Source organism: Oncorhynchus gorbuscha, linkage group LG13 (assembly GCF_021184085.1).
Source record: "Oncorhynchus gorbuscha isolate QuinsamMale2020 ecotype Even-year linkage group LG13, OgorEven_v1.0, whole genome shotgun sequence".
NCBI classification, from domain to species: Eukaryota; Metazoa; Chordata; class Actinopteri; order Salmoniformes; family Salmonidae; genus Oncorhynchus; species Oncorhynchus gorbuscha.
Window position 1 is genome coordinate 69011172 of NC_060185.1, and position 27129 is coordinate 69038300.

The 27129-nt window shown below is 44.8% G+C and overlaps 1 protein-coding gene across 1 annotated transcript; it reads right to left on the bottom strand.

Moving 5' to 3' along the window:
* Window positions 1–275: 275 nt before the first annotated feature.
* On the bottom strand, window positions 276–26447 carry LOC123993409 (neuronal acetylcholine receptor subunit alpha-3-like). Its single transcript, XM_046295522.1, has 7 exons — window positions 26186–26447; window positions 8788–8927; window positions 8629–8673; window positions 8402–8511; window positions 8016–8223; window positions 6789–7760; window positions 276–1090 (listed from the first exon to the last, which is right to left on the bottom strand). The coding sequence occupies exons 1-7, from the start codon at window positions 26241–26243 to the stop codon at window positions 965–967; spliced, it is 1659 nt and encodes a 552-aa protein (XP_046151478.1). The 5' UTR covers window positions 26244–26447; the 3' UTR covers window positions 276–964.
* Between the last annotated feature and the right edge of the window lie 682 nt (window positions 26448–27129).

Below are 27129 nucleotides of genomic sequence, written 5' to 3' on the forward strand. Positions count from 1 at the left end.
CCAAGTGTGATATGTAAACATGCTATCATGGTCTATTAAAGTCATAAAACCATGTCTGTACAGAAACCTTATTTAAAGTTAGCATCATTAATCATGCATCATCTATATATTTTGTACAGTACCAGTCAAAAGCTTGGACACAAACTATTTTGTGTGTATGTGTGTTTTGTGTGTTCTGCAGCAAAGCTGTCATGAAGGCAAAGGGTGGCTACTTTGAAGAATCTCAAATATAAAATATATTTTGATTTGTTTAACACTTTTTTGGTTACTACATGATTCCATATGTGTTATTTCATAGTGTTGGTGTGTTCGCTATTATTCTACAATGTAGAAAAGAGTTTAAAAAATAAAGAAGAACCCTGGATTGATTAGGTGTCCAAACTTTTGACTGGTACTGTATAGAAAGTATAACTTAGGTCAGGAGTATTTCCATAGAGTTGTTCCTGGTAAAGAAATACTCCTAGCCTTAATTAAGCATTGCACAGGAGTGAAGATAGGTATAGAAGATAGAGATATAACAGATTTACATCATGAACAAATCAGTAGACTACAGTATCATAACATGAACAGTATGCCATTAAGAAAGAGGCATCGTGTGGTTACTCCTTCAGTCAGCCACTACATACGGCACAGAGCTACATATTCTAGATCCGTTTGGCATCATGTCTAGAACAAGAACTAACTTCTCTACTGGCATAATACAGGGGTAGTAAGAGAGATGGTAACCAGTAAGAATGTAGTTGTCCTAAGAAAAGGGTTACACAGTAAATCACTGGTTATAATGAGGCAATGCCATTTAAAAAATACAAATACATGTATTTTTCCTGCTTTTGGACAGGAAGATAATAGATGCCAGTAGAAGAGGAAATAAATAATGGGAGTGTGAGAGAGAGAATTGGAGAGAATGAGAGGATAACGGAAACAGAAAGACAACAAAGAAAGGAGAAAAGAGTAGTGTCACGGTTCATGTGAAGAAGCCGATGAGAGGCTGTAGGAACAGTCCCAGAGTTCCAGTGATACACACCGTCACAAACACCCACAGGAAGATCCTGTCAATCACCATGGCTACGTACTTCCAGTCATCCTCCACCTGGGGGGGGGGGGGGACACAGCTCATTAGAGGACAGGGAATCACAGATCATTAAAGGCAATTGGAAATACTGTAAGACAAAAGAAGGAAAGGGATGTGAGGGGAGGGTTAAGCAGGGATTTAAAAGTTCAAAAGGGAAGTAATATTAATCTCTTTCCCTCCCTCTCTTTCCCCCCTATCTCTTTCCATGTCTCTCTCCCCCTCTCCCCCTCCCTGTCTCTCTCTCCCCCCTCTCTGTCCCTCATCTTATGGCAGGCAGTAATGTAGTGTGCTGCCAACCCACAGCTCTCTGCGTCCTCCCCCAACAGGACGGGTAGCCTATTCCTATCAGAGAGGTCTTTGAAACCTTGAATAAGGGTTTCAAATTTGGGGAAATTACAAATTGGTTTATATTTTTGACATTTTGTCAGGAAATGCAGCTCTGTCTCAGGTTCTGCTGTTCTGCAGTGGTTGCACAACCTTTCCTCTACAGGGAGCCAGGTTTTCCTGTGTCTACCCTTCTCAATGGCAAGGCTGTGCTCACTGAGCCTGTACTTTGTCAAGGTTTTCGTAAGGTTTTGGTCAGTAATCATGGTCAAATAGTTAGCCATGGTATACTGTCAATTTAGGGACACTCACTGCCTTTTGCTTGATGCTTGTGCTTATGTTTCCCAATAAGCAAGAAGTTTTGTTTTGACTGTGTTGTAATTTGGTTTATTCTGATTGATTGGATGTTCTGGTCCTGAGGATTCAGTGTGTTAGTAGAACAGGTTTGTGAACTCCAAGACCAGATGGATGAGGGGACTCTTTCTTTGCCCAGCTCTTGGCATTGCAGGGCTTGGTAATGATATGAGAGGGGGTGTTTAGATGTTTCCAAAACTAAATTGCTCTTTTTTGCATTTGTATTATTAGTGGATATTGGCCTAATTCTGCCCTGCATGCATTGTTTGTTGTTTTCCTCTGGACATGTAGGAGAATCTTACACAACTCTGCATGCAGGGTTTCAATGGGGTGTTTGTCCCATTTGGTGAAATCTTGTTTTGCAAGTGGACCCAACACCTAATCAAATCAAATCAAATTTTATTTGTCACATACACATGGTTAGCAGATGTTAATGCGAGTGTAGCGAAATGCTTGTGCTTCTAGTTCCGACAATGCAGTGATAACCAACAAGTAATCTAACTAACAATTCCAAAACTACTGTCTTATACACAGTGTAAGGGGATAAAGAATATGTACATGAAGATATATGAATGAGTGATGGTACAGAGCAGCATACAGTAGATGGTATCGAGTACAGTATATACATATGAGATGAGTGTGTAAACAAAGTGGCATAGTTAAAGAGAGTACAGTATATACATATGCATATGAGATGAATAATGTAGGGTAAGTAACATTATATAAGGTAGCATTGTTTAAAGTGGCTAGTGATATATTTACATCATTTCCCATCAATTCCCATTATTAAAGTGGCTGGAGTTGGGTCAGTGTCAATGACAGTGTGTTGGCAGCAGCCACTCAATGTTAGTGGTGGCTGTTTAACAGTCTGATGGCCTTGAGATAGAAGCTGTTTTTCAGTCTCTCGGTCCCAGCTTTGATGCACCTGTACTGACCTCACCTTCTGGATGATAGCGGGGTGAACAGGCAGTGGTTCGGGTGGTTGATGTCCTTGATGATCTTTATGGCCTTCCTGTAACATCAGGTGGTGTAGGTGTCCTGGAGGGCAGGTAGTTTGCCCCCGGTGATGCGTTGTGCAGTCCTCACTACCCTCTGGAGAGCCTTACGGTTGAGGGCGGAGCAGTTTCCGTACCAGGCGGTGATACAGCCCGCCAGGATGCTCTCGATTGTGCATCTGTAGAAGTTTGTGAGTGCTTTTGGTGACAAGCCGAATTTCTTCAGCCTCCTGAGGTTGAAGAGGCGCTGCTGCGCCTTCTTCACGACGCTGTCAGTGTGAGTGGACCAATTCAGTTTGTCTGTGATGTGTATGCCGAGGAACTTAAAACTAGCTACCCTCTCCACTACTGTTCCATCGATGTGGATAGGGGGGTGTTCCCTCTGCTGTTTCCTGAAGTCCACAATCATCTCCTTAGTTTTGTTGACGTTGAGTGTGAGGTTATTTTCCTGACACCACACTCCGAGGGCCCTCACCTCCTCCCTGTAGGCCGTCTCGTTGTTGTTGGTAATCAAGCCTACCACTGTTGTGTCGTCCGCAAACTTGATGATTGAGTTGGAGGCGTGCGTGGCCACGCAGTTGTGGGTGAACAGGGAGTACAGGAGAGGGCTCAGAACGCACCCTTGTGGGGCCCCCGTGTTGAGGATCAGCGGGGAGGAGATGTTGTTGCCTACCCTCACCACCTGGGGGCGGCCCGTCAGGAAGTCCAGTACCCAGTTGCACAGGGCGGGGTCGAGACCCAGGGTCTCGAGCTTGATGACGAGCTTGGAGGGTACTATGGTGTTGAATGCTGAGCTGTAGTCGATGAACAACATTCTCACATAGGTATTCCTCTTGTCCAGGTGGGTTAGGGCAGTGTGCAGTGTGGTTGAGATTGCATCGTCTGTGGACCTATTTGGGCAGTAAGCAAATTGGAGTGGGTCTAGGGTGTCAAGTAGGGTGGAGGTGATATGGTCCTTGACTAGTCTCTCAAAGCACTTCATGATGACGGAAGTGAGTGCTACGGGGCGGTAGTCGTTTAGCTCAGTTACCTTAGCTTTCTTGGGAACAGGAACAATGGTGGCCCTCTTGAAGCATGTGGGAACAGCAGACTGGTATAGGGATTGATTGAATATGTCCGTAAACACACCGGCCAGCTGGTCTGCACATGCTCTGAGGGCGCGGCTGGGGATGCCGTCTGGGCCTGCAGCCTTGCGAGGGTTAACACGTTTAAATGTCTTACCTCACCTCGGCTGCAGTGAAGGAGAGACCGCTTGTTTTCGTTGCAGGCCGTGTCAGTGGCACTGTATTGTCCTCAAAGCGGGCAAAAAAGTTATTTAGTCTGCCTGGGAGCAAGACATCCTGGTCCGTGACTGGGCTGGGTTTCTTCTTGTAGTCCGTGATTGACTGTAGACCCTGCCACATGCCTCTTGTGTCTGAGCCATTGAATTGAGATTCCACTTTGTCTCTGTACTGACGCTTAGCTTGTTTGATAGCCTTGCGGAGGGAATAGCTGCATTGTTTATTTTCGGTCATGTTACCAGACACCTTGCCCTGATTAAAAGCAGTGGTTCGCGCTTTCAGTTTCACGCGAATGCTGCCATCAATCCATGGTTTCTGGTTTGGGAATGTTTTTATCGTTGCTATGGGAACGACATCGTCGACGCACGTTCTAATGAACTCGCACACCGAATCAGCGTATTCGTCAATATTTCCATCTGACGCAATACGAAACATGTCCCAGTCCACGTGATGGAAGCAGTCTTGGAGTGTAGAGTCAGATTGGTCTGACCAGCGTTGGACAGACCTCAGCGTGGGGGCCTCTTGTTTTAGCTTCTGCCTGTAGGCAGGGATCAGCAAAATGGAGTCGTGGTCAGCTTTCCCGAAAGGGGGCGGGGCAGGGCCTTATATGCGTCGCGGAAGTTAGAGTAACAATGATCCAAGGTTTTACCACCCCTGGTTGTGCAATCGATATGCTGATAAAATTTAGGGAGTCTTGTTTTCAGATTAGCTTTGTTAAAATCCCCAGCTACAATGAATGCAGCCTCCGGATAAATGGTTTCCAGTTTGCAAAGAGTTAAGTAAAGTTCGTTCAGAGCCATCGATGTGTCTGCTTGGGGGGGGATATATACGGCTGTGATTATAATCGAAGAGAATTCTCTTGGAAGATAATGCGGTCTACATTTGATTGTGAGGAATTCTAAATCAGGTGAACAGAAGGATTTGAGTTGCTGTATGTTTCCTTCATCACACCATGTCCCGTTAGTCATGAGGCATACGCCCCCGCCACTCTTCTTACCAGAGAGATGTTTGTTTCTGTCGGCGCGATGCGTGGAGAAACCCGTTGGCTGCACCGCCCTGGATAGCGTCTTCCCAGTAAGCCATGTTTCCGTGAAGCAGAGAACGTTGCAGTCTCTGATGTCCCTCTGGAATGCCACCCTTGCTCGGATTTCGTCAACCTTGTTGTCAAGAGACTGGACATTGGCAAGAAGAATGCTGGGGAGTGGTGCGCGATGTGCCCTTTTTCGGAGTCTGACCAGAACACCGCCTCGTTTCCCTCTTTTTTGGAGTCGTTTCCTTGGGTCACTGCATGCGATCCATTCCGTTGTCCTGTTTGTAAGGCAGAACACAGGATCCGCGTCGCGGAAAACATATTCTTGGTCGTACTGATGGTGAGTTGACGCTGATCTTATATTCAGTAGTTCTTCTCGACTGTATGTAATGAAACCTAAGATGACCTGGGGTACTAATGTAAGAAATAACACGTAAAAAAAAAATAACTGCATAGTTTCCTAGGAACGCGAAGCGAGGCGGCCATCTCAGTCGGCCGCCTCGCTGCTATGAAGTGCAATTGGTTCAATGACACATTCAATTAGTTTTAGCCTAATTTTAATAGGTATTTCAATTTGAATTTGTTTTATAATGGCGTAGAATGCCCTGTGTTCTTTCTATCTCAGTTCATTCACTGCCTCATTAAGGTGTCCAGTTGAGCTTATTTTTAAACCATATGTAATTCTCCCTCTCTCTCCCTCCCTCTCCCTCCCTCTCTCTCTCTACCCCTCTCTCTCTACCTCTCTCTCTCTCTCTACCTCTCTCTCTCTCTCTCGCTCTCTCTCGCTCTCTCGCTCTCTCTCTCTCTCTCTCTTGGACGGCCGTAAGAAACAGCAAGAGAACAAGACAGACCGAAAGAGACAGAGAGAGAAACAAAATACCAGTTTTCATTGAGCCCTATAGCGTATATCAGGATTGGGTCAGGTCAGATGTGTGTTTTCCTGAAGCAGCCTGCTAAGGTCCGCTACTTCAGGGTGAAGTAATGCCATTGTCTCCTGAAGTGTGTATGGCTGTTCTGTGTGCATCATTTCAACACTGAGATCAGGCCTTACTAAGAAAAGACTGCGAAAACACTGAGCAACAACAAGCGTATCAGCCCGATGCAGAGAGGGGTGAACCTAACTGAAGCTCTCTCACAAACAGCTTTGCAGATTAAACCAGGTAGAAAGCAGGAATGAGACCCCATGGAGTTTGGCTCTCTATCAGAGAATACCCTGCCTCAGTTGGGTCTGGGTGTGTAAGAATATTTGTGTGTGAGAATGTGTGTATGAAATTGTGTTTGTGCATGGATTAATGTGAATCTGTGTGTGTAAGGATGTACCGCGTGTGTGTGTGTGTGTGTGTGTGTGTGTGTGTGTGTGTGTGTGTGTGTGTGTGTGTGTGTGTGTGTGTGTGTGTGTGTGTGTGTGTGTGTGTGTGTGTGTGTGTGTGTGCGTGCGTGCGTGCGTGCGTGCGTGCGTGCGTGCGTGCGTGCGTGTGCGTGCGTGCGTGCGTGCGTGTACATGGCCCAGCACATTTGCCAATTCCATTTAGCTGAAGTCTAATTACAGCGTGTATTTTATATACCACTTCCACTGGACAAGCTGCAAGAGGGAGAAGGACTAGGGAAAGATTCTGCTCTCTTCAGTTCACTATTAGATGTGATCCAAAACCTCAGCTCACAAAGAACTACACTGCAGAGCATTCATCTGTAGTTACTGACAAATAATTATGTCATAACCCAAAGTGTCCTACCTCTTTGGCCTTGTTGCGTGTCCTCATGTTCTCAGCGATGTACTTGACACTCTCGATGGCTTGTTTGATTTCTGGTGATACCACGGAGAAGGCCACCACTGCGTTGATGTTGGGTGGGGCGTTGAGAGCTCGGGGCAGTTTGGGTAGGTCTGGCTCAGAAGGGGCAGGAGAGGGAACCACCGGGGGAACGGTGGGGATGGACACCTCTTTCCCCTTACAGGGGAACGTCGGCTTGTTTTGCACTTCACCGGACTCCACACAGTTCATCGCCTCCACCTGCCCCCTGTCGGCTGCGACCGCACCCCCGTCCACCTGCACACACCCTCCCCCTATCCCTCCCCCTATTCGTCCTCCAATACTGTTTTTCCTCTTCTTCCCCGTTCCCCTCGCTCCTCTTCCCACACCTCCACCTCCAATACTCCCCCCTCCTGTTCCATCTCCCCTCCCACTCCCCACAGAGGAGGGGCAGCCCTGGTCTACAGGCCTCCTCATGAGCATCACCTTGGGCAGCAACCCCAGGAACACAGACCGGACCCAGGCCGGCATGGTGTGAGTCATGGGCGTACGGTAGTGGACGTTCAGCACGAACACGGTGATGACGATGGAGAGGGTGACGAAGATCATGGTGAAGAGGAGGTACTCCCCGATGAGGGGGATGACCAGAGATGTAGACGGGATGGTCTCAGTGATGACCAGGAGGAACACAGTGAGGGACAGGAGGACAGAGATACAGAGGGTCACCTTCTCTCCACAGTCAGAGGGGAGGTAGAAGACGAGGACGGTGAGGAAGGAGATGAGGAGACAGGGGATGATGAGGTTGATGGTGTAGAAGAGAGGGAGGCGTCTGATGTAGAAGGAGTAGGTGATGTCTGGGTAGATCTCCTCACAGCAGTTGTACTTGATGTCGTGTTTGTAGCCCGGGGCATCGATGATCTCCCACTCGCCGCTCTCCCAGAAGTCTTTGAGATTCACCTACGGAGAGACAGTAGTATGTTAGCAGTGAAGCAGAGCCTAGGGAGTTCTCTCCTAGAAGGAGATAAAGAGGGTTTCGACTGAGATTACATCATAAAAAAGACCAGGAAGTACTTCCTGTTGAAATTGACTAAGTAAACAATAAACCCAGCCACATTGACTTAGCCAAATAACCCAGCACATTTTCTTAATGTGGAGTTAGCTAACTAGCTAGCAAATGAGTTAGTAAACTAGCTAACCAGTGTGATTACTGACCTTTGACCCTATTAGCACCAGGTCGATCTTGGCCTTGTCGTAGGTCCAGGAGCCAAACTTCATGGAGCAGTTCTGGTAGTCAAAGGGGAAGTAGGTGATATCCATGGGGCAGGATGATTTAAAGATGGCGGGGGGGATCCAGGTGATGGTGCCATCAAACTTCAGCAGAGCTTTGGTTTTGTCCTCAACCAGGAAGTCTCCCACAGCACTGAAGAGAGGGGAGATATGATAGTTAGCATATCATTTATCACTGATGGCAACAAAAAAACACCCACAGACCTGGAGAAGAGACAATGAGTGCTGGTTAGTGTAGCATTTAGCACTGTTGGCTGAAAAGCAACAAGAGAACATCGATATAATGTACATAGTTAAGATATTGAGCTCACTTGTTGTAGAGGACGATGTCCGGCCTCCATATCTTATTGGACGGCACACGAATGAACTCAAGTCCGTCATACTCAACGGGAAACCATTTCAGCTTGTAGTCATTCCAGACCTGCAACAAAGAGAGGAGAAAACAGATCTTAGACCAGATTTTAACAGTGCCTACTATACTAACTGCTGTACTGGGGATTAGACCTCAGTTCTTAGATCAGATGATAACTTGACTTACATGTCTCAGCCAAAGATTTGTCTCCATAATCTGATTGACTTCATCCTGAGAAGAGATGGAGGAAAAAAATGAACATGACGTCATAGCCTGTACATAATCAAATCATTCGTTCAAAGGTATATGCTTATTTGCTCCAGTAATGATGCAGGTGAGTCTCACCACTTTGACCAGCTGGGATATGGAGACCTCAAACTCCACGGTAACAGGGTCAGAGACATTCTCCACTGGTCTGATGAACTGGTTGTATCTCCTGAATAGCTTCCTGAACAGCCTGTCCTCCCCCTTGGATGACAAACAACCTGAGAGGTAGAGAGAGTGAGAGTGAGAGTGAGAGTGAGAGTGAGAGTGAGAGTGAGAGTGAGAGTGAGAGAGAGAGAGAGAGAGAGAGAGAGAATCTCCACTCAGGGGGGGGGGGTGCTTTTACAAAATAGTAGGGTGTCTTTTTAAATTACCACCACAAAGAGATTATCCCTTGTTGTCAGGCTTTAAATGAAGGGGACTTAGAGGGGAAGTCATGATTCAACCTTTAGCATTTTATCACTTTGTCCACATGAAGGTACGGTGTGTGAGGAGTCACACATAGGAGCTGTTTCTACAGAGGAAGCCAAGTGGAAGCTTTTAGTAAATCCCCACAGACTGGAACGCAATGTCAGTTATGTGTGTGTGCCTGCGTGTGTGTGTGCCCAAACCTGTTAAATTCTGAGTAGACCTGGCATAGTAGGTATGAAGGTCATTTCGTGACGTGCAAAAACCTACCCCACTGGTGACTTGGTTGCCGGGGACAACGCGTGAAACCCACGCCTGTCCGAGCAGAAAATCGTGCCTCACTTGGGACATCCCTCCACCCCCGCATCGGCCATAGCTTCAAAGGACACCAATCTTTTAATTCCCCTCCTCTCCCTCTAACCTTCACACTCCCTTTCTTCCTTCATCATTTTCCCCTCCCTCTCTATCTCCCCCCATCTCTCTCATGGTTAATTGAACACAGCCTTTAAAAGACCACCAGTCTCTCGTCTCTCTCCCCAGCCTGCAAGCTCCAAAGTCAGCCGCCCGTCCGTTCGTCCGTCCGTTTGTCTGTCAGCAGTCTTTCTGTCTGTTTGTCTGTCTGCCTGTCTGCAGTCTGTATGTCAGCATGTCTGTTTGTCTGTCTGCCTCTGCACCAGCAGAGAACTAACACCAGTACAGCCTAGATACTGGGACCAGTGGATTTGAGCATCAGTGCATCACCCCTCCATTCTGTGACCAGAGAGTAGAGTGGCTGAAAGCATTTAGTGATTAAAAGTGCAAACAGGGCCAAAACAACACAAAAACATTTCCTGGTAATAATGAATGAATAAAATCTGTTCTTTTTGGGGACTTACAGTTAACAGTAAACCATGTGTGTTCTGTAGGTTATATGTGGTCCAGACAGGTATCAACAACCCTGCCAGTACCACATTCCAACCAAATTTAACCACATATCTATTTTATCCACACCAGTTGGATGTTTAAGATTACTCTTGAAAAACATGGTTCCTATTTAACTCAGAAACATATTGACTAAGAACTCAATACAATTGGTTTGAGAGGTGAGGTCAGGAAGAGAACTGCTAGATAACCAACACATACACCCGCAAACACACATACACACCGTCCTATACTCTCCTAACTGGTAACAGAATAAAAGCACAAGCAGCAGAAACCGTCGTTCTGTTACCAAACTTTGTTCATTTTCTCTTCATCTAAAAGGCACAACCTCTCTGATCTGAACCGATGTCTTAAGACGTTGAACATGTTATTACTCCAACGTCGTGAAAGCAACAAACGGACACATTTTCATCTTCATCAAAAATTCATTTTTTTTTTTTAATTCAACTTTTATTTAACTAGGCAAGTCAGTTAAAGTTTTAAAGACGGATTTTTAAGCCTTGCGACAACTGAGACATGGATTGTGTATATGTGCCATTCAAAGGGTGAATGGGCAAGACAAAAGATTAAAGTTTCTTTGAACAGGGTATGGTAGTAGGTGCCAGGCGCACGGTCGCCTGGCACGCTCGTCTCCCGCCGAACTGTGCCGTCAAATCAAAGGCACTCCTTCGATTAAAGGGGCAGCAGGTAGCCTAGTGGTTAGAGCGTTGGGCCAGTAACCGAAAGGTTGCTATATCAAATCCCTGAGCTGAACAGGTAAAAATCTGTTGTTCTGCCCCTGAACAAGGCAGTTAACCCACTGTTCCTAGGCCGTCATTGTAAATAAGAATGTGTTCTTAATGATTAAAGTGGTTTTAACAAATGACATCAATAAGGGATCATAGCTTTCACCTGGATTCACCTGGTTATGCAATGGAAAAAGCAGGCAACTTATCAAAATTACTACCAGGAACACAACTTTCCTGAAGTGGATACTCTGTTCGGACCACCACCCAGGACAATGGAGCTAATTCCAGTAGGTGATCCAAAGCAACAACTCCGCAGAAGGGGCAGACGAAGCGGCCACCTGGCAAGGCTCCATAGACATGCACACTGCTCCCGAGTATACTACTAGCCAATGGCCAGTCTCTTGGTCTTGTTAGGGATAGGGTCTAGTTTCCTGAATTGACGCCTGACTGACATGCCCAAAGTAAACTTCCTGTTACTCAGGCCAGGATATGCACATAATTGGTAGCATTGGATAGAAAACACTTTGACGTTTCTAAAACTGTTAAAATAATGTCTGAGACTATAACATAATTGATATGGCAGGCGAAATCCGAAGAAAAACCAACCGGAATTATTATTTTTTTGAGGTCCCAGGCTCTTATAAAGGAAACCTATTGTTCCTATGTAAATCAGTCTCCCCGATTGCAATTCATATGGATTCCACTAGATGTCAGCAGTCTTTATTCAAGGTTTCAGGCTTGTTTTTTTTTAAACAAGCAAGAATTTGGAGATCTGGTGAGGAGATCACTGGAACAATATCAGGTCTTTCGGCGAGCAAATGGAGAGGGCACAAATTTTGCTTTCCTATTGAACATACTACTTTCCGTATGAAATATTATAGTTAATTTATATTTTAGAGTACCTGAGGATTAAATAGAAACGTCGTTTGACTTGCTTGGATGAAGTTTAGCAGTTTTGGACTCCTTTGTCTGCCTGTTTGAACGAGTGGATTACTGAAATCGAAGGAGCCAACTAAAACAGACTTTTGGGATATAAAGAAGGATTTTCCTAACAAAACGACCATTCATGTTGTAGCTGGGACCTTGGGATTGCAAACAGAGGAAGATCTTCAAAAGTGAGTGATTTATTTAATCGCCATTTGTGATTTTATGAAGCTTGTGCTGGTTGAAAAATATGTTGATGTGGGGCGCCGTCCTCAGACAATCTCGTGGTATGCTTTCGCCATAAAGCCTATTGTAAATCGGACAACGCAGTTAGATTAACAAAACTGTAAGTTTTAAATTATATAATGTTCATGAATGTTTAATATTCCGATTATTTATTTTAATTGCGCTCCCTAGGAATTTCACCCGATGTTGTTGGCTGGCTAGCGTGACGCCAATCCCTAAGAATTACAAGGTAGACTAAATTTGAGCAAGGGTTACCTTCCAGAGAGACATCAAAGATTGTAACATTCTCTGTTTCACAGAAACATGGCTCTCTCGGGATATGTTGTCGGAATCGGTTCAGCCACCGGGCTTCTCCATGCATCGCCCGACAGAGATAAACACCTCTATGGGAAAAGGAAGGGCAGTGGTTTATGCTCACGACTCATGGTGAAATCATAACATCCTACAGGAACTCAAATCCTTCTGCTCACCCGATCTAGAATTCCTTACAGTCAAGTGCCGGCCATTTTACCTACCAAGACCATTCTCGTCAGATATAGTCAGAGCTGTGTACATTCCCCCTCAAGCACACACCAAGACGGCCATCAATGAACTTCACTGGACTATATTCAAACTGGAAACCATACATCCTGAGGCTGCATTTATTGTAACCGAGGATTTTAACAAAGCAAATTGGAGAACAAGACTACCAAAATTCTTCCAGCATTGATTGCGCTATGCACAATAACCTCGACCGCTGCTACTCTAAGTTCCGCGATGCATACAATGCCCTCTCCAGTCCTCCCTACGGCAAATCCGACCACGACGCCATCTTGCTCCTTCCGTCTTATATGCAGAAACTCAAACAGGATGTACCGGTGACGAGAACCATTCAATGCTGGTCCGACCAATCGGAAGCCACGCTTCAAGATTGTTTTGATCACACGGACTGGAATATGTTCCGGTCAGCCTCCGAGAACAACATCAACCTATACGCTTACTCGGTGAGTGCGTTTACAAAGAAGTGCATTGGAGATGTTGTACCCACTGTGACTATTAAAACCTTCCCCAACCAGAAACCATGGATGGATGGCGACATTCGCGCAAATCTGAAAGCGCGATCCACTGCATTTAACCATCGAAAGAGGTCTGGAAATATGTCTGGATATAAACAGTGTAGCTATTCCCTCCGCAAGGCAATCAAACAAGCAAAATGCCAGGACAGGAACAAGGTGAAGTCGCAATCCTTTGCTCAGACACGAGATGTATGTGGCAGGGTCTACAGGAAATCACGGACTACAAAAATAAATCCAGCCACGTCAAGGACACAGACATCACGCTTCCAGACAAACTAAACACCTTCTTTACCCACTTTGAGGGTAAAACAGTGCCACCGTCACGGCCCGCTAACAAAGACTGAACCCCCCCCCCCTCATTCTATGTTGCTGATGTGAGTAAAACATTTAATCGTGTTAACTCTCGCAAGGCTGCTGGCCCGGACGTCAAAAAAAAACGGAGATGATCGTGAACTTCAAGAAACAGAGGGAGCACCCCCTATCCACATCGAAGGGACAGAGGTGGAGAAGGTGGAATGTTTTAAGTTCCTCTGTGTACACATCACAGACAAACTGAAATGGTCCACTCACACAGACAGTGTGGTGAAGGCGGCGCAACACCGCCTCTTCAACCTCAGGAGGCTGAAGAAATTTGGCTTGTCACCTAAAACCCTGACAAACTTTTACAGATGCACAATCGAGAGCATCCTGTCGGGCTGTATCAAAGCCTGGTACAGCAACTGCACTGCCCTCAACCGCAAGGCTCTCCAGAGGGTGGCGCGGTCTGCACAACGCATCACCGGGGGCAAACTACCTGCCCTCCATGACACCTACAGCACCCGATGTCACAGGAAGGCCAAAAAGATCATCATCAAGTACATCAACCACCCGAGCAACTGCCTGTTCAGACAGCTACCATCCAAAAGGCAAGGTCAGTACAGGTGCATCAAAGCTTGGCCCGAGAGACTAAAAAACAGCTTTTATCTCGATGCCATCAGACAGCTAAACAGCAATCACTAACTCAGAGAGGCTGCTACCTACATTGAGACCCAATCACTGGCCACTTTAATAAATGGATCACTAGTCACTTCATACAATGCACTCTAATTAATGCCACTTTAATAATGTTTACATCTTTCATTACTCATATCACATTTACAGTGAGGGAAAAAATATTTGATCCCCTGCTGATTTTGTACGTTTGCCAGTCTATAATTTTAATGATAGGTTTATTTGAACATTGAGAGACAGAATAAGAACAACAAAATCCAGAAAAACACATGTCAAAAATGTTATAAATTGATTTGCATTTTAATGAGGGAAATGAGTATTTGACCTCTCTGCAAAACATGACTTAGTACTTGGTGGCAAAACCCTTTTTGGCAATCACAGAGGTCAGACGTTTCTTGTAGTTGGCCACCAGGTTTGCACACATCTCAGGAGGGATTTTGTCCCACTCCTCTTTGCAGATCTTCTCCAAGTCATTAAGGTTTCGGGGCTGACGTTTGGCAACTCGAACCTTCAGCTCCCTCCACAGATATTCTATGGGATTAAGGTCTGGAGACTGGCTAGGCCACTCCAGGACCTTAATGTTCTTCTTCTTGAGCCACTCCTTTGTCGCCTTGGCTGTGTGTTTTGGGTCATTGTCATGCTGGAATACCCATCCACGACCCATTTTCCAATGACCTGGCTGAAGGAAGGAGGTTCTTATCCAAGATTTGACAGTACTTGGCCCCGTCCATCGACTCCTTGATGCGGAGGTTGTCATGTCACCTTTGCAGAAAAATACCCCCAAAGCATAATGTTTCCACCTCCATGTTTGACGGTGGGGATGGTGTTCTTGGGGTCATAGGCAGCATTCCTCCAAACACGGCGAGTTGAATTGATGTCAAAGAGCTCCATTTTGGTCTCATCTGACCACAACACTTTCACCCAGTTGTCCGCTGAATCATTCAGATGTTCATTGGCAAACTTCAGATGGGCATGTATATGTGCTTTCTTGAGCAGGGGGACCTTGCAGGCACTGCAGGATTTCAGTCTTTCACGACGTGTGTTACCAATTGTTTTCTTGGTGACTATGGTCCCAGCTGCCTTGAGATCATTGACAAGATCCTTCTGTGTAGTTCTGGGCTGATTCCTCACCGTTCTCATGATCATTGCAACTCCACGAGGTGAAATCTTGCATCAAGCCCCAGGCCGAAGGAGATTGACAGTTATTTTGGGTTTCTTCCATTTGCGAATATACGCACCAGCTGTTGTCACCTTCTCACCAAGCTGATTGGCGATGGTCTTGTAGCCCATTCCAGCCTTGTGTAGGTCTACAATCTTGTCCCTGACATCCTTGGAGAACTCTTTGGTCTTGGCCATGGTGGAGAGTTTGGAATATGATTGATTGATTGCTTCTGTGGACAGGTGTCCTTCATACAGGTAACAAACTGAGATTAAGAGCACTCCCTTTAAGAGTGTGCTCCTAATCTCAGCTCGTTACCTGTATAAAAGACACCTGGGAGCCAGAAATCTTTCTGATTGAGAGGGGGTCAAATACTTATTTCCCTCGTTAAAATGCAAATAAATGTATAACATTTTTGACATGTGTTTTTCTGGATTTTTTTGTTTGTTATTCTGTCTCTCACTGTTCAAATAAACCTACCATTAAAATTATAGACTGATCATTTCTTTGTCAGTGGGCAAACGTACAAAATCAGTAGGGCATCAAATTAATTTTTCCCCTCACTGTATATACTGTATTTTATACCATCTATTGCACCTTGCCTATGCCGCTCGGCCATTGCTCATCCATATACTTACATGTGTGTATTAGGTAGTTGTTGGGTAATTGTTCGATTACTTGTTAGATATTACAGCACTGTCGGAACTAGAAGCACAAGTATTTCGCTACACTCGCATTAACATCTGCTAACCATGGGAATGTGACAAATAAAATGTGATTTGATTTGATTAAAGAGCATCTGCTAACTGACCAAAGTATAAATGTAGATGTCAAATGTGGCTAAATGTGTCTCAAACATCACTCAAGTCCTATACAATTAATGTGAGTGTTCTTCTGGAGAATTTCCCAACAGTCTCCTGAACTGTCCTGGGGTACATGTTAGACATCTTGGCCAGGTGTAACGGCTTTCTTCCGTTGAAGGAGGAGGACCAAAATGCAGCGTGGTTAGAGTTCATGGTTTTTAATATGAGAAACTCAACATGAACACAATTACAAAAACAACAACCGTGGCAAAACCGAAACACTCCTATCTGGTGCAGAGAACACAAAGACAGGAAACAATCACCCACAAAATACCCTCAGAATATGGCTGCCTAAATATGGTTCCCAATCAGAGACAACGATAGACAGCTGCCTCGAATTGAGAACCGATCTACCTAGAAAGGAAACAGCCCCATAAACATACAAAAAACCCTAGACCAGACAAACACATAAATCCCCCATGTCCACACCCTGACCTAACCAAAATAATAAAGAAAACAAAGATAACTAAGGCCAGGGCGTGACACCAGGGGTACATGTCAGAACCTTCTTACAGTTTCCCACAGCCCTAATGTTCCATGTTACAGTAATACATTCTGTTAGTAAGATCCCAGACAAACTTTCCACAAGATTTCTGAGGTCACTTAAAGCGGCGCAGAGACCTGCTGATTCTTACAGCTTAATGAAAGATCTCCTCTCCAGAGAGAGCCCAGTGGATGGCTGTAATTTCTGTCTTCGCTACCTGCCGACATTAAAACACAGCACTGGTCCCTGATTGGCTGCGCTCTGAGAACCTCGTTTAAACCCCTAATTGGGTAGAGGAAATGAGGGCAATTATAATCTGTTCATTAATTGGTCCTTTTGTGCGCACTGAAAAATAAAATAAATGCATTTCCTCTGTTCCTTCCTTCCCCCTTCTTCATCCTTTCTTTCTTTCTTTTTCTCTGTGTAGATTGGAAGGTTCCTTACACCATACAGACTTAATAATACCCTCTCACTTTTCAACCACTGGTGACATCGTTGTGACAGAAACTGCCAGCTGTCACATTAAACATGGCTCAGTCAAGACGCAAGGATATGTGTTTGTGTGTTGTATGCAACTATGGAGAGAGAACCAGAAACACAGAGAACCAGACGTATGTATATGTCCTCCTCCTGATCTATCAACTCTTTATCCCAAATCTCGGTACAACCTAAGACTAGGGGCTTAATTCAATCAGATCCACTTCAGCCGACATCAGCATAGCGGTTGTTTTGGCGAAGTCGGAGGTGGAACTGTGTTAGATCTTTCAAATCCACAAGCTGCTTCTGGGTTATACCTAAAGTGGACAATGCCATTGGCTTTACAGAGTCGCATTAAAACTTCTTATGGCTGGGGGCAGTATTGAGTAGCTTGGATAAATAAGGTGCCCAGAGGTGCCCAGAGTAAACTGCCTGCTACACGGGTCCCAGTTGGTAATATATGCTTATTATTAGTATATTTGGATTAAAAACACTCTGAAGTTTCTAAAAGTGTTTGAATGATTTCTGTGAGTAATAACAGAACTCATATGGCAGGCAAAAACCTGTGAAAGAATCCAACCAGGAAGTGTGAAATCTGAGGTTGGTCATTTTTCAACTTATTCCCTATTGAAGATACAGTGGGATATTGGTCATGTTGCACTTCCTAAGGCTTCCACTATATGTCAACAGTCTTTAGAACCTTGTTTGATACTTCTACTCTGAAGTGGGGGTGAATGAGAGGGGAATGAGTCAGAGGTCTGCCAGAATGCCTTGAGCTCGTGAAGCTCGTTCACGTGAGAGCGAGCTCTGTTCCATCGCAATTCTACAGACAAAGGAATTCTCCGGTTGGAACATTATTGAAGATTTATGTTAAAAACATCCTAAAGATTGATTCTGTGCTTTGTTTGACATGTTTCTACGGATTGGAACGGAACTTTTGACATTTCGTCTGCTCCTAGTGAACGTGCTTTGTGAGTTTGGATTTGTTTACCAAACGCGCTAACAAAAGGAACTATTTGGAGATAAACGAACAAAACAAACATTTATTGTGGAACTGGGATTCCTGGGAATGCATTCTGATGAAGATCATCAAAGGTAAGTGAATATTTATAATGTTATTTCTGACTTCTGTTGACTGCACAATATGGCGGATATCTTTTTGGCTTGTTTGAGCTCTGAGCGCCGTACTCCAATTATTGCCTGGTTTGCTTTTTCCCTAAAGCTTTTTTGAAATCTGACACAGCGGTTGGATTAAGCAGAAGTGTATCTTAAGTTCCATGTATAACGCAACATTTTTTACGAGTATTTCTGTAAAATGATGTGGCTCTCAACAGATGTTTTTGGAACTACTAAACATAATTCATCAAATGTATACCGAGACTTTTTATATGTAAGTATGAACTTTATCGAACAAAACATACATGTATTGTGTAACATGAAGTCCTATGAGTGTCATCTGATGAAGATCATCAAAGGTTAGTGATTAACCTGTTAAGTCGACCCTCTACTTTTTCGAACATTCTGTTAAAAATCGCGCAACATTTCAGCGCCCTGCTACTCAGGCCAGCAATATAGTATATGCATGTGATTAGTATGTGTGGATAGAAAACACTCAGACGTTTATAAAACTGGTTAAATCACGGCTGTGACTATAACAGAACGTGCGTTTCATCGAAAAGCGCAGGAAAACCTGATCACTGAAAATGGAAATAAATATCCATCCGCGACTTCAAGGAATTGTTCAAAGTGAACCGAATTACATGAGACCGAGGTTTCAGTGCCTACAGCTTCCACACGTTGTCTAGAGTCTTGTCATTTGATTCGCAATTGATTCTTGGTCTAACCGAATCAAGTGAACCAATCCCCTCCGGTCTCCGACCGGATGTTTCTTTCGAGCTCTCTTCAGACATGTTTTCGACACGGACAGCTAAAGAATTTACATCGCCTACTGATTAATTTTATCGCTTATTAACGTGTACTAATACCTAAAGTTGCATTACAAAAGTATTTTGAAGTGTTTTTTGAAAGTTTATCGTCGACTTTTTGAATTTAAAAAAATGACGTTACATTATGAAACGCTATTTTTTTCCATTTATCACACAGTCTACATAGAACAATATCTAGGCTATATATGGACCGATTTAATCGAAAAAAAGACCCAATAGTGATTATGGGACATCTAGGAGTGCCAACAAAGAAGATGGTCAAAGGTAATGAATGTTTTATATTTTATTGTGCGGTTTGTGTAGCGCCGAATATGCTAATTATTTTGTTTACGTCCCCTGCGGGTCTTTTGTGGTGTTACATGCTATCAGATAATAGCTTCTCATGCTTTCGCCGAAATAGAATTTTAAAAATCTGACTTGTTGCCTGGATTCACAACGAGTGTAGCTTTAATTCAATACCCTGCATGTGTATTTTAATGAACGTTTGAGTTTTAACTAATACTATTAGCATTTAGCGTAGCGCATTTGCATTTCCAGAGCTCTAGATGGGACGCCTGCGTGCCAGGTAGGAGCAAGAGGTTAATTCTCTCTTATTTCTGATTTTTGTGACTCCTCTCTTTGGCTGTAAAAATGGCTGTGTTTTTCTGTGACTTGGCAGTGACCTAACATAATCGTTTGTGGTGCTTTCGCCGTAAAGCCTATTTGAAATTGGACACTGTGGTGGGATTAACAAGAAGTGCATCTTTAAAATGGTGCGAAAAACTTGTATGTTTGAGCAATTTTAATTATGTGATTTCTGTTGTTTTGAATTTGGCACCATGCACTTTCACTGGCTGTTGTCATATTGATCCCGTTAGCGGGATCTCAGCCCTAATTATTAAGAGAAATCCCATGCAGCCTTGTTCACAAGTTCAGACACTGGAATGTGAGGTGTGATCTACACCTCCATTAAGCTGATAGAAATCCACATTATTTAGTTTAAATGATTTTCAATTTGAGTGTCATTATTTCTATATAGCCTACACTTTCTCATTCTGAACTTCTAACATGTGGGACGGGTGTGGCTTCATGACAATGATCAAGAGCAGTTGCTCACCGATTTGACAGCTCCAACGCAGTTCCAGCTCCGACACCGCCAAAACATCAGCTATTTGGGTGTCGGCTATTGCCGGTTAACAGTTGATCTGACTGAATCTATGCCTGACTCTCAGAGACAGCTCTTAGAAAGCACTAAGCAGACATCTTTTCGACGGCTACATTGATTAGGAGTTAAGAAGCCAAGCAGAGTCCCTTTCTGTGGAAATGGAGCAGAGCCCTAAAGGGCTGAAACCTCATTGACTGAGAGCCCTTTGATCAGACGTGTGCTTGACGTGATTGACAAAGATGCATGAGGCTGCGGGTCGCCCGCTCCAAAGGAACTAATTACGACCAAAAATAAGCTGATGGCTCTGATTGGTCTGTGTGTGTGTATGTGCATGTGTACGTTAGCATTTGTCCAAGAGAGTAAGATTGAGGGTGTTTGTGACATGCTTTATGATTCACTAGAGAAATTAATGTGATCACTGAACGTTTGACCACGAAGCAGTGTGTGTGTGTGTGTGTGTGTGTGTGTGTGTGGGGGTTTGTGTGCGCGCTGCCTCTATCCATCCACCCTTGATTACCATACTCCCCATATTGCTCCTATCTGCTGCCCTCTTGCATGCTGAATGTCCACAGTGAGGAGCTTATGCGAATGTCTGCCAGCCTACTGTGTAGTAACCCTGCTACCTGAGGTCATCAGGAGCTGATGGTGTATCTCCATCAACAAACACCATTCCCTTTTACTCAAAACAACCTTGCCCTGAACCTCTCACACTCCAACTGCCCCACACCACGGTCAAACACAGACAGATGACACACACGCACTCAGAGACACGTGCACGGCGGTTTACGAGGATGGAATTCCACAGGAGACGTAGTGGCCTTGGACTGCAGTGCACAACAGAATCTACAGGCTTCCCAAATGTGTGTGACAAAGGTAGGCAGCCAGTACTGTTGAGTTGAAAGCACAGTGGCGTTTGCGTCATGATTCATAAATGTACGTATGCAGTCAGGCTGCAGTCATGCAGACAGGAGTGGATGTCGAGGAACATTCAGAACATTCTAAACATTCTGAATATGGAGCAAGGGATTGAAAAGGGATCATATTTATACAGGCATGCTGTCTCTATATGTAGCAAGGCCGCTATTGGCCACTTTTCTAAATGCATGGTTGGTAATGTTGGCCACTCTACTGTCACAGTACAACTAGAGGCAGCACAGCAAGAGTTCTTCAGGGAGATGAGGGTAAGAACCAAAGGAAATAGAGAGGGAGGAAGAGAGGATGACATCAAGACGGAAGGAGACACCCTTCTCTTCCTGCTCTGGAGTGTTCTTTTTCTCCTCCGACAAGGCTCCTTTATTCCCTCCCTCCATCCTCTCCTCTTTCTCTCCTCCGGGCAAGGCTCTATCCCTCCATCCTCTCCTCTTTCTATCCTCCGACAAGGCTCCTTTTCTCCCTCCCTCCATCCATCCTCTCCTCTTTCTCTCCTCCGAGCAATGCTCTATCCCTCCATCCTCCTCTTTCTATCCTCCGACAAGGATCCTTTCCTCCCTCCCTCCCTCCCTATCGTCCCCTTTTTCTCTCCTCCGGGCAAGGCTCTATCCCTCCATCCTCTCCTCTTTCTATCCTCTGACAAGGCTCCTTTCCTCCCTCCCTCCCTCCCTCCCTCCCTCTATCCTCTCCTTTTTCTCTCCTCTGGGCAAGGCTCTATCCCTCCATCCTCTCCTCTTTCTATCCTCTGACAAGGCTCCTTCCCTCCCTCCATCCTCTCCTCTTTCTCTCCTCCGGGCAAGGCTCCATCCCTCCATCCTCTCCTTCTATCCTCTGACAAGGCTCCTTCCCTCCCTACATCCTCTCCTCTTTCTCTCCTCCGGGCAAGGCTCCATCCCTCCATCCTCTTTTTATATCCTCAGACATGAGGTCTGTCCGCAGTTCAGAAGACTGGGATGTCTCAACGGACATCCATAGGAAGGAGGAGGGAGGCAGGGGGAGGTAAGGGGGGTTTGCTAAGCTGTGGGGGGTATCGCGGTGAAATGAGGCTCCCACCGTGTGTGTGTAAGACCGAAGTGCCGAGCAATAATCGCACAGCAATCATGTTAAGAGGATCTGTGAACCTCTGAGACACTAATACACATCCACACAAACATAAGAAAAAATGAACAGTCACCATAAAAAGGCAAATTGGGCTGTAGTTTTACTATAGGGGTTGTGGGAGAGGCACCACTGAGAAACACAGCACTGCTTTGCGACCATTTGGGTTTGGGAAAGGTTCAGTCATTAGACTGGGGCTGGATGTAAGGGTTACGAAAGGGTTGGTGGAGATGAAGCTATAGGCTTAGGTTTCAGTTTAGGCTTAGGTTTATGTTTATGTTTATTAAGGCCAGAAGTAGAATTAGGACTTTGGGAGTGGACTCTTAAGCCCTCTTTAAATATTATGAATACACATTACTCTGACGGCCTCTTTCTAGTGTACCTATTTGTCCTTCCTTACCTCCAAATTCCCACATCCAGTCTCTTTCCCTCACTATAAATACCCCAAATCCTAGGATTGCAGGATCAGCAATTCCTCTGTTACAGAGACAAACCACCAATCCACAGAATGGAGACAATACCTGTTCTAATGCCTCAGTATGGGAGGCTGAATGGACCTCCTCTCAGAGTGTACTGTACTGTACACTCTAATCTACACACTGACCAGGATACAGCCCTGACTGAGACAAAGCCCACACATTCACCATGGCACCTAAGTGGAGTGGAGGAGAAGGAGGCATGGGGGGCGGGATAGGATGAGATGGGGAGAGGTTGGCAGAGAAAGAGGGGAAGGAGAGAGAGCGAGAGAGAGGGAGAGGGTAGGCAGAGAGAGAGAGGGGGGAAGAAGATGGTGAGGAGGGGAAAGGGTAGGTAGAAGGGGGAGGAAGAGAGAGGAGAGGAAGAGCGAGAGGTCTCTGTGCCCTCACTATAACACAAATGGGTCCACATAATTAAATAAAACAATTGAGTGGAAATGAATTGAAAGTGTCTCTGTGTCCATGTTCATGTCAAACAGACAGGACCCGAGATGAGAACCTCAGAAGGGCGTATTACGATGTTCTCCTACTTTTACTTTTTCATAATCTAATCCCAGTTTAATAGCCTGTATAATAGCCTGTATACACTATAGTACAGTAGAAACACCATCTGTCTTGCAACTGTCCAGAACAGGTAAAGGGCAATGGGTGAAGTGAATCCTGGTGGATGTACAGAGTCCTCCTCATGAACACACTTCCTTCTGACTCCCACTAATACCTGTCATGACGTTGCCCTCTTAGGGTACAGCGAGCGTGAGACCGGCCATGAGCCCAGTTAGTGTCGGGCATCCTGGGACAGGCCCTTTTCTGCAATTCTGAATAAATCCCAACTTTGAGAAATTCTCACCAGACCATGTTTTTCTCCATTACGAGGGGACAAAGGCTGTAGACCATTGCTGAATCTTTTAACCATACCACATGTTAAGTGACTGTCCCACTGGATGTCATAAGGTGAATGCACCAATTTGTAAGTTGCTCTGGATAAGAGCGTCTGCTAAATGACTTAAATGTAAATGTTAAATGTAAAATGGTTAAACTCTTAGACTATTGATACTGACAGAATAAGAACACGTCTTTGATATTAATTACTAGTCTGCAGCTAGGAATTCGGTATCATTGAACGCGAAGAACGACAACTCAATTTAATGATAGTAAAGACACTACACACTATTAGAGAGAGAGTTGTGTCCCAGTCTCTCACTGGCTGCTACAGTGGGACTGTATGGCACAGTCTGCAGGTAGCAGGTTTGGAACACAAACACACACACACACACACACACACACACACACACACACACACACACACACACACACACACACACACAGGATCAGAATGCAATATTTTATTTTACCTTCATTTAACCAGTTAAGCTAGTTGAGAACAAGTTCTCATTTACAACTGCGACCTGGCCAAGATAAAGCAAAGCAGTGCGACAAAAAACAACAACACAGAGTTACACATAAACAAATGTATAGTCAATAACACAATGGACAAAGATCTGTGTACAGACTGTGTAAATGTAGAAGAGTAGAGAGGTAGGCAATAAATAGGCCACAGGGGTGAAATAATTACAATTTAGCATTAACACTAGAGTGATAGATGTGCAGATGATGATGTGCAAGTAGAGATACTGGGGTACAAAAGAGCAAGATGTTGGGTGTGCTTTTTACAGATTGGCTGTGTACAGGTACAGTGATCGGTAAGCTGCTCTGACAGCTGATGCTTAAAGTTAGAGAGGGAGATATAAGACTCCAGCTTCAGTGATTTTTGCAATTCGTTCCAGTCATTGGCAGCAGAGAACTGGAAGGAAAGGCAGCCAAAAGAGTGTTGACTTTGGGGATGACCAGTGAAATATACCTGCTGGAGCGCGTGCTACAGGTGGGTGTTGTTATGGTGACCAGTGAGATATACCTGCTGGAGCGCATGCTACAGGTGGGTGTTGTTATGGTGACCAGTGAAATATACCTGCTGGAGTGCGTGCTACGGGTGGGTGTTGTTATGGTGACCAGTGAGATATACCTGCTGGAGCGCATGCTACAGGTGGGTGTTGTTATGGTGACCAGTGAAATATACCTGCTGGAGCGCATGCTACGGGTGGGTGTTGTTATGGTGACCAGTGAAATATACCTGCTGGAGCGCATGCTACGGGTGGGTGTTGTTATGGTGACCAGTGAGTGAGATAAGGCGGGGATTTAGATAGCAAAGACTCATAGATGACTTGGAGCCAGTGGGATTGGCGACGAATATGTAGCGAGGGCCAGCCAATGAGAGCATACAGGTCACAGTGGTGGGTAGTATATGGGGCTTTGGTGACAAAATGGATGGCACTGTGATAGACTACATCCAGTTTGCTGAATAGAGTGTTGGGAGGCTATTTTGTAGATGACATTGCCAATTCTATATTTAATTTTAGATTGGAGATGCTTAATGTGAGTCTGGAAGGAGAGTTTACAGTCTAACCAGACACCTAGGTAGTTGTAGTTGTCCACATATTCTAAGTCAGAACCATCCAGAGTAGTGATGCTCGTCGGGCGTGCTGGTGCGGGCAGCGATCGGTTGAAGACCACGCACTTAGTTTTACAAGCATTTAAAAGCAGTTGCCACAGAGGCCACAGAAGGAGTGTTGTATGGCGTTGAAGCTCGTTTGGAGGTTTGTTAACACAGTGTCCAAAGAAGGGCCAGATGTATACAGAATGGTGTTGTTGTTACAGGAAGGGTCTCACTTTAGTGTGGCTTGGAGGTATAGATTTATTTTAGCATGTTCCATCTGTTTTGAAGAGGCAGAGCTGAAATGACACGTCAGTAACACACTCAGCATGCACAGTGTACGAATCTCTGGACAGGCATGCAGTACAAACGGAAAACATAGGTTCCGTGTGCTTGAAGGCACGTAGAGTCACGACCACAGTTCATCCCCTGGGATGACAAACCATAGCCTACCGTAGGGAGTCTTGTGGGGGGAGGAAGGATCATAGATGGTATGGAGTAAATGGAATGTTATCAGACACTTGGAAAACAAGGTGTTTGATGTGTTTTATACCATTCCTTTCATTATGTTCCAGCCATTACCATGAGCCCGTCCTCCCAATTTAAAGTGCCACCAGCCACCACAGCCATCCGCTATATTCATCTGAATAGATAGCGCTGCAAGGCCCTATGACATTACATGTTCTATTACATTATAACCAACTTTTGTAGCCTTTTTAAAAAATGGATTAGCGTTCATTTATGTGGTTTAGTTTATTGTCCAAGTTATCGCAGAACCCCACTCAAACGACAATTAGCCTACTTTGTTGAAAAGCTTCAACGGGCAAACATAACAATCATTACGATTAATTTGTGAATTTCTGTCGGGAGATGATGGCTACATTTCTGACCGTACAATGCTGCGGATTGAAAAACGGGGTTTCTAGTTCGTCGCACAATCAGAAAAAAATCAACCCACCAACAACGCGAACTGCTTACAATAAGACAGAAAATCCATAATGAATTTATCTGTGAGGTGAATAGCCTAGCCTATATTATACTATGTGAAGTTTGCAGTAGCGCTCAGATCTCTCATATTGTAAGTTGGTTCTGCACTCCCCAAACTCTCCGACATTCCCACTTCTTCAAAACGCTTGTCTTACCTTGCACTGTCAGGACCACCAGCATAAGCAGCACGGTGACTTTCCTGGAGGAACTCATCTACACCTCGGTGCTCTTGGGGTCCCTTTTAGATAAGAACTGGGACTATTTGGTAAACACACAGAAGGAGTCGATGGGTAAAATTTAGAGAGACATTTTTCTGGGCGCTGCGCATGGTGAGATTGATGTCAGCGCGCGCTCTCCGACATTGAGAGCCTCGGCTTGTCCCGCCCCCCTCGGGCACAACCTCACGCATGTTTTTTTTCTCACAAGGTAATTTTATATATATAAACATGTTATGCAAACATGACCAATATAGCCTACTGTTAGCCCTAAGAAAAGTTACAACACATAGGCTACGGCATTGAGACCTGCGTTCAGACAGGATGGTTGCGCGCATTGCCACTCCCGAATTTTTAACCAAACCCAGCCAGCCCTGTTTAGCTTTTATATTTGTCACTGACTACTACCAATGTGCTATCGTGAGAATGATTATTGAGAGATCTCTTAACTAAATCGATTCACATTTGCTATCGAAGTCGTTCCTCGGGGTCGGTTAACAGAGTAAATGAAATGTAACCATACTTTATTACATATATAACCAAGTATACTATTTAGGCCTATATTGTTTCAATTCGACAAAATAGAAGAAACACCAACGTAAAGTTTCTCAATCGTTTGTTGTCCACCGCGAGCCACCAGAACAGCCCCAGTGCACCTTGGCATAGATTCTACAAGTGTTGTGGACTTCTATTGGAGGGATGCGACACCATTCTTCGATGAGAAGAATCGTGTTTTGTTGTTGATGGTGGTGGAAAACGCTGTCTCAAGCCCCTCTCCAGAATCTCCCATAAGTATTTGATTGGGTTGAGATCTGGTGACCGACAAAACACACATACACCCTTTAAACCCCCTCCGCTCTTTTGAAAGAAACCTCTTTCAAAGT